The sequence below is a fragment of the Buceros rhinoceros genome, unplaced genomic scaffold (assembly GCF_000710305.1).
Source record: "Buceros rhinoceros silvestris isolate BGI_N320 unplaced genomic scaffold, ASM71030v1 scaffold43235, whole genome shotgun sequence".
Lineage (NCBI taxonomy): Eukaryota > Metazoa > Chordata > Aves > Bucerotiformes > Bucerotidae > Buceros > Buceros rhinoceros.
Window position 1 is genome coordinate 36,256 of NW_010415449.1, and position 10,950 is coordinate 47,205.

The 10,950-nt window shown below is 40.1% G+C and overlaps 1 protein-coding gene across 1 annotated transcript in view; it reads left to right on the top strand.

Annotated features, from left to right (window-relative positions):
- The window catches only part of USP47 (ubiquitin specific peptidase 47), a 40,525-nt gene that overhangs the window by 24,272 nt on the left and 5,303 nt on the right, over window positions 1-10,950 (top strand). Inside the window, exons 16-24 of the mRNA XM_010137410.1 lie at window positions 724-828; window positions 1,681-1,888; window positions 2,283-2,398; window positions 3,449-3,568; window positions 4,790-5,567; window positions 6,698-6,873; window positions 7,057-7,137; window positions 8,161-8,276; window positions 9,559-9,677. Coding sequence (XP_010135712.1) covers window positions 724-828; window positions 1,681-1,888; window positions 2,283-2,398; window positions 3,449-3,568; window positions 4,790-5,567; window positions 6,698-6,873; window positions 7,057-7,137; window positions 8,161-8,276; window positions 9,559-9,677 — 1,819 coding nt within the window. The remainder of the gene's footprint in view (window positions 1-723; window positions 829-1,680; window positions 1,889-2,282; window positions 2,399-3,448; window positions 3,569-4,789; window positions 5,568-6,697; window positions 6,874-7,056; window positions 7,138-8,160; window positions 8,277-9,558; window positions 9,678-10,950) is intronic.

The window sequence follows — 10,950 nt, forward strand, 5'->3', positions numbered from 1 at the left end:
ATTGTACACCTATTGGAAGCCTGTACGCAGTGGAGGCATCTGTTAGAGGTGTTCACCAGAGATTTTTGTGGTGTTCATGTCTTCCACGTGGATTTGAATTGGTATGAAAACCAGAAAAACTGTAGTTAATCTGACATCACTAGATTTCCACAAAATTAATTCCAAAGAGTATGTTACGTTGTATGTTAGGTGTTTCATACCATTAAATCTTTTCACGTTGTGACCCTTTGAAATGATCTTTCTGAAACTAATTTAAAATAATTATTTGGCTGAAAGAGTGGAATCTTTCCAGCCACAGATTCAGTAGTAACAAAGTATGGCATCATTGACTTACAAGTATGACAGTCGCCTGATCTATCTTTGAATCTAATTACTGTGTTCTTAGAAGGTTCTCTGTGGTTGCAAAATATGTGACTCTGTATGTGAAAAAGGAATTTCACGTTTGTTACGTGCATTTTGTGTTGGAGGATTGCACAGTGCCTACATGTTACACAGATACTCTGGTTATAGACGTTGTACACTGGCTTGCACAAGGAAAGGTGTACGTGCTCGTACACGCTAGGGCGCTCTGCTGGGCCGCTGACGTTTTCTATCTGCAGTTGTGAAACTGTCCTGTAGCTGAAATAGAGATTGTTTGAATATAGGGTGGTAAATTTAAGTGTACTCTAATATGTCAAGTATCTGCAAATACATTGATCATTTTTATTCCGTTTTATATCGTAGATTAAATTGTTCTGCATGCATCCTACAAAACAAATAATGATGGAGAACAAATTAGAGGTTCATAAGGACAGGACGCTGAAGGAAGCTGTGGAAATAGCGTACAAGGTAAGCTATGCATAACAGAGTAGTCTAATTGTTACATCTAACTTTTTCTGCTGTTGTGTATCTTCAGGTTTTAGATTTCTGATACTGTGGGGGTGTTTGTGGGATGTTGGCTGTAGGGGCTTTTGTTGGGGGTTCGTTTGGAGGTTTTTTTGGTGGTTCTTTTGGAGGTGTTCTAGTTGGATGTTATTGACTGAGTGTTCTGTTAGTAGCCATCAGAAGATTTCTGACTGGAGTGATACAGCCTGCCCTTCTAAAAAGCAGTATGATTTTACATACCCTTATTTTAAAATCAGACAGTGAGAGCTGCTGTTACACTCCCCATAGCCTCATTAAGTTGAAAGAATTATAAACTCTTATATCTGTATTGCAGTAAAAACGTTTTGTTAGGTAATAAAAATGGTTTTAATAAACTTCCCACATAGCTAATACGATAACATCAGTGGGCACCAAAGCATCTGTTGATCTTTGCCTTTCACAAACAGGTGGAAGTTGAAGACCCCATCTGTTCTTGCTTACCTACTTGTACTCTTTGGTTCTTGCCATGTGCACCTTTGGCTGGGGGAGAACCAGCAAGGCAGTTACAGCTTTGGAACGCGTTAACATCTTGATGGACATCATTTTGATGGAGGCTTCTGTTTTGATTTTGAACATGTATATATATTGCATGCTTGTGTATATAATATATATGATGTATGCATATGTGTTTTCTAAAATCAAATTTAAATTTGTGAATTCAGTGGTTTCCTGGATATACACGTACTGAGATTTTTCTAGCTTGCAAGGGAAAAACTAAGCTCACAAATAAACGGTAATTAAATGTTTTGGGGTTTTTTGTGTGTGTGCATGATTTAGCTAATGGATTTAGAAGAGGCCGTTCCGTTGGATTGCTGTCGTCTTGTCAAATACGATGAGTTTCATGACTACTTGGAACGATCTTACGAAGGAGAAGAGGATACACCAATGGGTTTATTACTTGGAGGTGTCAAATCAACATACATGTTTGACTTGCTGTTGGAAACAAGACGACCTGACCAAATTTTCCAGTGCTATAAACCTGGTGGTAAGACATGTAATTACATATAGAAGAGGATAGACTGAAATGGTGGATGGCATGATGGCATGAGAATAAGAATTGCAAAACGCAGAACTTCATTGTGATGTGTGAGAGGAAAAGAACTTTTGCTAAATTTTACCAAGTCATACTCAGAACTACGTACTGTGCTGTGTTGCAAACTTGTTCCTACTTGAAGCAGTTCTAAGGTGTACGACAGTTTGTCAAACTGCAGAACGTTTTTGCCTCTTAGGCATTAAAATTGATCTGAAAATAAAATTACTTACTATTTGTATGTATTTAATGCAAGCCCTTAATCAGTATATCAGACAAGTGTATGTGTGTGTTCTTTGCCTGTTGAATTCTCTTATGTGTGTGGTTTTATTCTTCTTCTTCCCTACAGAGGTCATGGTAAAGGTTCATGTAGTTGACCTAAAGGCTGAATCTGTTTCTCCTCCAATAAGTGTACGAGCTTATTTGAATCAAACCGTTTCAGAATTCAAACAGCTAATTTCAAAGGTAATTTACAGTTGTTAAGGACTTGTATTAGAGAGCTTCCGTTCTGAGTGTGCAGCTGTTATAATTTCAATACCTGAAATGAGACAGCACCTTTTGCAGTTCCTGCTGGGGGTCATGGCCAGCAGGGTTAGCTTTGCTGTTAGAGTTGAGCTTGCCCATCTGCTCAGCACTGTGAAAAGCTGCAGTCTGCTTCTTGCTTCCATCCTGAGATCTACCCTGGCTTGTGCACAAGCTTCACATGGCTGACACTGGCCATACTGCTTACCAGCCTACCAGATAAGCAAGTTTTTTTAGAAAGTTGAAGAGTCGGGTTCATGTTCTTTTGGGTTAGTAACTTGAACCTGCTTCACTGAGTATCTACTCAGTGGTAGAACTAGTCAACCATTGCCTTATAACTGAACCAACATATAACCTCCCCCGTTGGCTTCAGTAATTGAAATAGAACATCCAAAGCCGTCCACATTCTCTCCACAAACTCCTTTTTATCCCAGTAGCCACTTGTTACTAAGATGCAGATTTATTTTTAATGTGGTCTTAAACCACGGGATGTTACTATTACTCCATTGAATTGGAAGGCAGATATTTTAATTGGTCTGTTCCATGTAAAGTAGTTCAGTGGTTGGTGCAACTTCATAATATTTGTTATGGAACATGATTTCAGTAACGTGAATTCATTCTAATTAAGAATTAAGTGAACAGGGTGCAAAACCTGATGCTCAAGAGTACTTCCTATTTTCAGTTGGTTCATGCCTTAAATAATAAGACTGATTCCTTATATTCAATTGTCATTAACAACTTGCCAGTTCTCTGCCAAAGCGTTTTAGTCTACTGACCTTTTGGAAAAAGTAATGTTTGCTACATGTCAAAGGATGGAGGAAAGGACAGAACAGGTTTGGGAGGTTTTTCTCCATGTTGTTATTTGCAATTCATAAATCCATAAACAAATCCTCTCCTTTGCCTGTGAATAACATAAACAAATTAAATACTAGTTCCAGTATTTGGAATTACATATAATATGTATCTTACCTTACTGTTGGTGTCTTGTCTTAGGCTACAAACCTGTCCGCCGAAACAATGCGGGTAGTATTAGAACGTTGCTACAATGACTTGCGTCTTCTGAACATTTCCAGTAAAACACTGAAAACTGAAGGCTTTTTTAGAAGCAACAAGGTACATACTCTAGTGTTTAACTTGTTCGTTTCCTGTATTTGGGGAGCTCAGTGTTGTGTTGTAAAAGCTGTGGATATCTGTTTAGAATTTCTGATAGGTAACTGTCACTGTCGCTGTGTACCTTGTGGGGTGTTTTTCACTAGCGAATACTGTGCTCTTAAGTACCGTAGGCGGTCTGTGAAACCAAGCGTACGTAACAGGGTAGAGCAGGTTCAGGATCAGACCTGCGGTTGATACTCAGTGGTTCAAATGATGGTAAGGTTAACGAACTTAAGTCATTCCTTCTTAGGGAACAAAGCTTGGCATGTTACTGTGAAACCTGAAATGTGTCTAAAACCTGAAAAGCTGTGCCTGCTCTCAGTGTTGAAGTTCTTAAGAAAAAAACCATCAAAACTAAGAGCAAGTTTTTGGTGGATTTTTCCTTTAAATTCAGTAATTTTTGCTATGCAAATTCCCCCTAGCTAAATTTTTACTATCTTTTCAAAAAGACTTCTAATAAATGTTTCCAATAATAGTTACCTAATGTATGCAGAAAGAGTAACTTAGTACTTAGATAACATCTGTGGCATTACCCTTTTTACTACAGTAGTAACAGCACATCTTTTAGCACATTTTGCACGTCCTCTGTCTCTGAAACTTAAGCTCAGGAACACGCTATCCTTGATGAAGAAAGACTAGTGAAGGCTTTGGTTTATAGACGAGCAGAACAATGGTACTGCCTTGGTACTCATTACTTTGAGCCTTTTGCATTCACATTGTCATTACGACACAGCGGCCTTTGAGAAAGGCAAGAGCAGTGTGTTCCCTTGCGTTGTGATTTGCTCTCTTGCTTACCCATGCATGCGTTCGGAGACTGCTGTCCTGGAAAACGAACGCAGGCTGCCAGCTGCAGCTGTGGGGCTCCTTACTGCCATAACTAGTGTTGGTGGGCAGGTGAGGGGTGCCCATGAAGTGATATGTACGTACACTTCTGAATATAAAAGTCTTTGCTGCTGGTATGGTTCGCTCTAATCTTAACACGATGGTGGAAATAAGGAAAAGTTAAGTCATTATTAAATTACAGACTCTCTGGTCTATCTTTTTCTGAGCATACATTTTAATTTCTTTGTAAAAGGTGATGTTCTAGTGACATAGTTTCTATTATGTGCTTAATTCTGTTTACTATTGTTGCTTTTATTTAAAATAACACTACATGTTAAAACACTGTTATTTTACGTTTAGGTATTTATTGAAAGCTCAGAGTCTTTAGATCGTCATGTGGCGTATACAGATTCTCATTTATGGAAACTTTTGGATCGTCATGCAAATACAATCAGACTGTATGTTTCATTACCAGAGCAATCACCTGGATCTCAACTTAGACGAGCAGTTTATCACAAGGCTAGTGGAGATGCAGGCAACTTGGATGAAGCCTGTGAAAGAGTAAAAGGACCTGTAGGTAATATGAAATCTGTGGAGGCAATTCTGGAAGAAAGCACTGAAAAGCTTAAAAGCTTGTCCCTGCAGCAGCAGCAGGAGGGAGATAATGGAGACAGCAGCAAAAGCACAGAAGCCAGTGATTTTGAGAACATAGAATCACCTTTGAATGAAATAGACTCTTCAGCATCAGCAGAAAACAGAGAACTTGAAAACCAAATCCAGATTTCCGATCCAGAAAATCTGCAGTCTGAGGAGCGGTCGGATTCAGATGTAAATAACGACAGGAGTACAAGTTCGGTGGACAGCGATATCCTCAGCTCCAGCCACAGCAGCGACACCCTCTGCAATGTGGACAATGCCCCGCTTCCCCTGGCTAATGGGCTTGATTCTCATAGCATCACAAGTAGCAGGCGATCAAAAGCAAATCAGGGGAAGAAGGAAACCTGGGACACAGCAGAAGAAGATTCTGGAACAGATAGCGAATATGATGAAAGTGGCAAGAGCAGAGGAGAAGCACAATATATGTACTTTAAGTCAGAACCCTATGCGGCGGACGAAGGTTCGGGAGAAGGGCAAAAATGTATGTATTCTGGTTTTAAGTGCCCTAAAATGATCCAGCTTTTGTTATTATTTAATTCAAATGCTGTGTTTAAAAAGTCTAATGACAGTATTGTAAAACTTGATCATACGTCAGATGAAAGCTAATGAAGGTGCACAGAGAAATGTAATTGCAGCTACTAAAGTTTGAATGAAACTTACTCCTTCAGCCTGGAAGGATCTCTCTATGGGGCTAATCTCTAGCTACTTTTTTTCCTTTTTTTTCTTTCTTTTCCTAGGACTAGTTGGATTCAGGAATTACTTCTTTACAGTAATTTTGATGCTCTCATGGTGCACTGTGTAAAGAATTATCCTGAGGGAAAAGATTTTACGTACTTTCAGTATGACAACATGAATGGATTTATAATTAAAATTTATTTTTTTCAGTTAAATATTCTGAATATATAGAAATATTTGTTTTATTCCAGTGATTCATTCAGTGTGATTCAGTGTAATCATAATGCAGTCGGTGTAGTCCAAGTTGCATATATTAAGAAACACAGTTTCTAAAGATAAACTATGCACTTTACTTTCCAGGATTTCATATTACTGTAGTGGCTCTTAATTACGGAATTATTCCCTGACAAAGCCCCTTAGGCTAGACTTGAGCTTGCCGTGTGATATCCTGTGGTGTTCCAGAATGCAATTAACCGAACTTTTTAATCCCAGAAGCCAGGAGAGGAAAAAGCCCACACTTGTGGTGGTGTGTGCCTGGCCAGCCCCAACTCAGCAGCACTTCAGTGTCCCCGTTGAGGGCAGGGGAAACCTCTCTGGGCGTTACGTGCAAACGTTCCAGCTGATTCTCTCCAGCTGGTGTCTTACTGAATGGAGAAGATCCTACTTTGCTCCATTGCCTCACTGAGTGCAAAACAGAGCAGTTGGGAACTGCTGTGTCTTCCAGAAGTACCCACTCATAAACACTTACAATACAGCAAAGCTCTTAAAAAGTTCCAGTAGCGCCCTCAGATAAAATGTCATGGGGCCATTAACTGGAATCCGGACTCTTCGGGGCTCTTTTGCTGCCAGCGGTAGCCATGAATATGGGGCAGTAATGTACTAGAGTACTTTTGCTTGGTAGCGTGGTGTTACGTGCCGTTTTTGTCTTTTGCTTAGGGCTGATGGTGCATGTTGATAAAAGAATTACACTCTCTGCCTTCAAGCAACATTTGGAGCCTTTTGTTGGAGTTCCATCTTCTCACTTCAAAGTCTTTAGAGTCTACGCCAGCAATCAAGAGTTTGAGAGTGTTCGGCTGAATGAGACGCTTTCATCATTTTCTGATGACAATAAGGTTCTTCAGAAGTTACTTTGAATCATTAAAATATATTTGTACAATATAGACAAACTTATGAACATAATTCACAACCTTTTGTGAACTTGCCAGGTGAAATCTTTACATGGGTCTTGGTAGTGTGTTACAAAATACAATGATGATTTTGATACCAGTTCTAACAGGTACTCCTTTACCTTCTAGATAACTATCAGACTTGGAAGAGCCCTTAAGAAGGGTGAATACAGAGTCAAAGTCTATCAGCTTTTGGTAAATGAGCCAGAGGTAAGGTGCTGAACATTCCAAGGTTGATTCATGAAAATACTAATATGCTTTGGCCATGGTTTTTCTCTGAAATCTTAGGGGGAAAAAGGCCCTCTTCTCTGAGTTTTCCTGCAGGTTTTCCTGGATTTAGAAAGAGAACTTGGAATAGCATAAATAGGAATAATCTGAAGTAGACAACTGGAGTATGATCTACAGTACCTCTTCAGTGCCTCTGTTTCTGTAGTGTAAATGGAGGACAAATGAAAATAACTGTTTCTTTGTTTTCCTGAAATGTATGACAGTCCTGTAGAATTCTCTCCAAATAAGAAGCTGTTTTGGCTCGTGGTTGCAGTTTTTAGTAATACTGTACTGACGCGATTTGTCACACTCACACACTGCAGACGGTGCTGCTCAGAATGGTGAGCTGGGTAATAGACCTCTGCGTGTAAGACAAGCCTGAAATAAAAACCGCCTCTCTTGCAATAATGTAGCTCACTTCCTTGTTAGTGTTTTGGGACTTGAAAAGTGTAAAAGTGATTTCACTAGGTAGGTTGCAGTCTTTTTTAGTTCTGGTTTTATTTTTTGGACCAATCTGCAGAATGCATGTTAATGGGTGAGTATAAGAGACTGAAGCTGAGCTGATGAAACAGAGAATAAATGGATTTAAAACTAACTTCCCCAGCATGGAGTTCTAGTCCGTCTGACCAATGAAAGCCAGGAAAGTAGCAATTGTATTTTCATATGGGTTATTTGATTTAAAAGCTCCTTTCAGATGGTTGGAATGTTGTTATACTGGTAGCAGTTAGTAACGCAGGACAAGATGCTATTTCTGCAGTGCCGTGTCTTCAGTGTTACGAATGACCTGTCACAGGGCTGCTGCGACACCAGTTGGTCAAACCTGGTTTAATCAGTGCATTGCCTGCCCTGTTTAGGAAAAGAGTTCTAGTGGTTGTTTTGCTGGGTGGATAAACTTGACGAGGAGGCAAATCTACTTTTTCCTGTTCAAAAGATGTGGTTTTAATCCCATTCGGTGTATGTTCACAGCCATGCAAGTTTCTTCTAGATGCAGTTTTTGCTAAAGGAATGACTGTCCGACAGTCCAAAGAGGAGCTTCTTCCTCAGCTTCGAGAACAATGTGGCCTAGACTTGACAATTGACAGGTAAAGACTGCAATCCATTGAAGTTACCTGATAAAATACTGCCTTAAATGTGGGGGTTTCTCTTGTGGAGAAGGGAAGTTATGAAAGAAGTAAGTTACTGTGGTCCATGAATCTGCTTGTGGATGCAAACGTTAATTTAGCAATTTGTGGATTTCATCTCACGCAGATGATACGGGGAATAATAGTTACATAGAGTTGCCTGTGTGCAACATGTCTCTGCAGGTTTATATCTGAGAAGTTTTATTCTCTCGAAGGATGATTTTCCTCAGAAAGGCGAGCATTAAGTAAATCGGTTCCAAAAAAGCCACCTTCTCCCCAGCGCAGATCATGGCAGCACACTGCCGTGTGCGTTCTCACAGGGGATGTGGACAGCACGGGTGCAGTACCGACTGCCCTCGCCCGGCATCGGGTACCCTGTCGAGGCAGAACGAACTCCCTTTGGGGCCTGCATTTCACATCCTCTCTGGGGCTGGGTAAAGGGGTGTGGTGTTTACGGTGGAATAGCTGACAATCTGTATTCACCTATAATTAAGAAAAACTTGTAAGATGTCAGCAAGCTGCCTTGGCATATGCCGAAAATCAGGCTGGCGCAGACACACTTGGGAGACAAGCACTGGCCCTTCTCTGTTGAGAAGAGTGTAAAGCCAGATTGGGAGCAGGTTTTTCTCCTTTCTTCACCGTGACTGGGCTGAAGGATTTGTGCCCTGCTTGGATTGTGTTCTCTAGTGCCCTGTAATTAGGAGGCACACCAAAGACTTTATGCATGCTTCTGTGTGTGGAGAAACCATTACAATTAAAGTTTTGTACTCATGTCTAATCTCATTTTAGTTGTTTGTACCTTTATTTACTTCCATTTTAAATCAAAGCTCATGCTTTTATATGGTGACTGGGTTGATGCAGTAGAAAGAACTAAGTACGTAAATCTGACACGAGTCCTCTTCTAATCCTCTACCTCACCCTTTTCCAATTCCCTGTAAAAAAAAAAAACAAAACAAAACCAAAAAGACCCAAAACAAAAGCCCTACATCTTTCTTGCACTTGAACAAGCATAACGCAAGCTTGTTTTCCTTGTGTCTGTGAATGATTCAGCACTAAGAGCCAGCAGTGATACCTTGCTGTTGAGACTGTTTCAGAGTGTTAAACTCATTCCTGATAAACCTAACCAGACCTTGCGTAAACGAGATTTCAGTTTTGTCAGAAAATACTCCGTTTTGATCTTCAGCAGCGGTTAGGATTTACGAGCAGATAAAAACTCAGTGTTTTCTTCATGATGTATTTACAGGTTTCGCCTACGAAAGAAAACCTGGAAAAACCCAGGCACTGTATTTTTGGATTATCATATCTATGAAGAAGATATCAATATTTCAAGCAATTGGGAGGTCTTCTTAGAAATACTTGATGGTAATGATACAGTGTCAGGAGAAAATAAAGATAACATTAGGTTTTTTTCTTTAGAGAACACTGAAAAATGTACTTTCCCTTTTTTTGTCTTCTTAAGACTATTACTAACATTTTAATAGCACTTCATTAGAAAAAGAACTAGAAGCAAAAAGAATTACAGAGTAATAAAAGCTCTGCATGAAGCTGGGGGGAGGATGGTGCAAGCGCAGGTTTCCTGGGGCTGTGACATGCTGTAGGTCTAAGAACTGTTTTTTAGGTTTATTGGAAGCTTTGGCACACGCTGTAGTACTGCAGGCAGTTATTTGCCCGCGTATGTTTAACTAATACGTAAGAACTGTAGCAATGCCTGTATGTTCTGCTTTCACTTGTATTTAGTCGTGGTGATGTTCGTAGTTAGCTGGAAGATGTCTGTGTGAGTGTATCCACGTGTCATACACGTGTCATTTGTTCTGGAAGTCAGCACCACTGTTGAGTCACTCAGTAGTTTTCAGACAGGAGTGAAAAACACTCCTCTCTGGTCAAGTACTAAATATTTGAACAGACCTTGTTTGTCGAAACGACTTTGGAATCAAATGTTAGAGAGCAGATTGGTCTTAAATTCTGCTTAAATATCATTAAAAATACGGCATTTTTTAAGCTATCCTTTGCGTAAATACTTAAAATTTGATTCTGAATGCAAAAGCATAATTTAAGGGGAAAAAAGTAGGCCCATGATGTGTTTTCCTCTAGGTTAACAGATATTTCTGTTAATGTATAGATGAAGAACATGAATTGTGTTTACTCAGGAGCTTTTTTCACAAGCATACCTGGGTCAAGGAGTCTCATTTAGCTGTTACTCCATTGTGATTTTGGCAGCTGTGCTCAATCCTGGTATTTTTAATTTTTACCAAAATGGTGCCAGTGCAAGTACCAAACTGTGAAATGAACGTGGCAGATTCAGGAGGCCTGCAGGTTCCTATAGACTTACATGTGAGCTGGCACTTCAGTTAGAACTTCCCTTTTTAATCTGAAAGTAATCAAAAATGTCCTGCCATACTGTTTCGGTAGCGAGCAGGTCTTGGAGGTACGATTTCTTGGACCACTGCAGCCACCTCGTTCACAGGCAGAGCGTAGCACAGGCCGTGGGGCAGTTTGTTTCACTGTCCAGCTCTGCCCACAAGGTGCTGCATTAATCCAGTTGTAAGAGAGGCAGCTAGAGCCCACTGTGTTCTGTGAAAATTAAGTTGTAGGTACCCGCTGCTGCCACAGAGGTTGTTGGGAGAGCGTAAAGGCA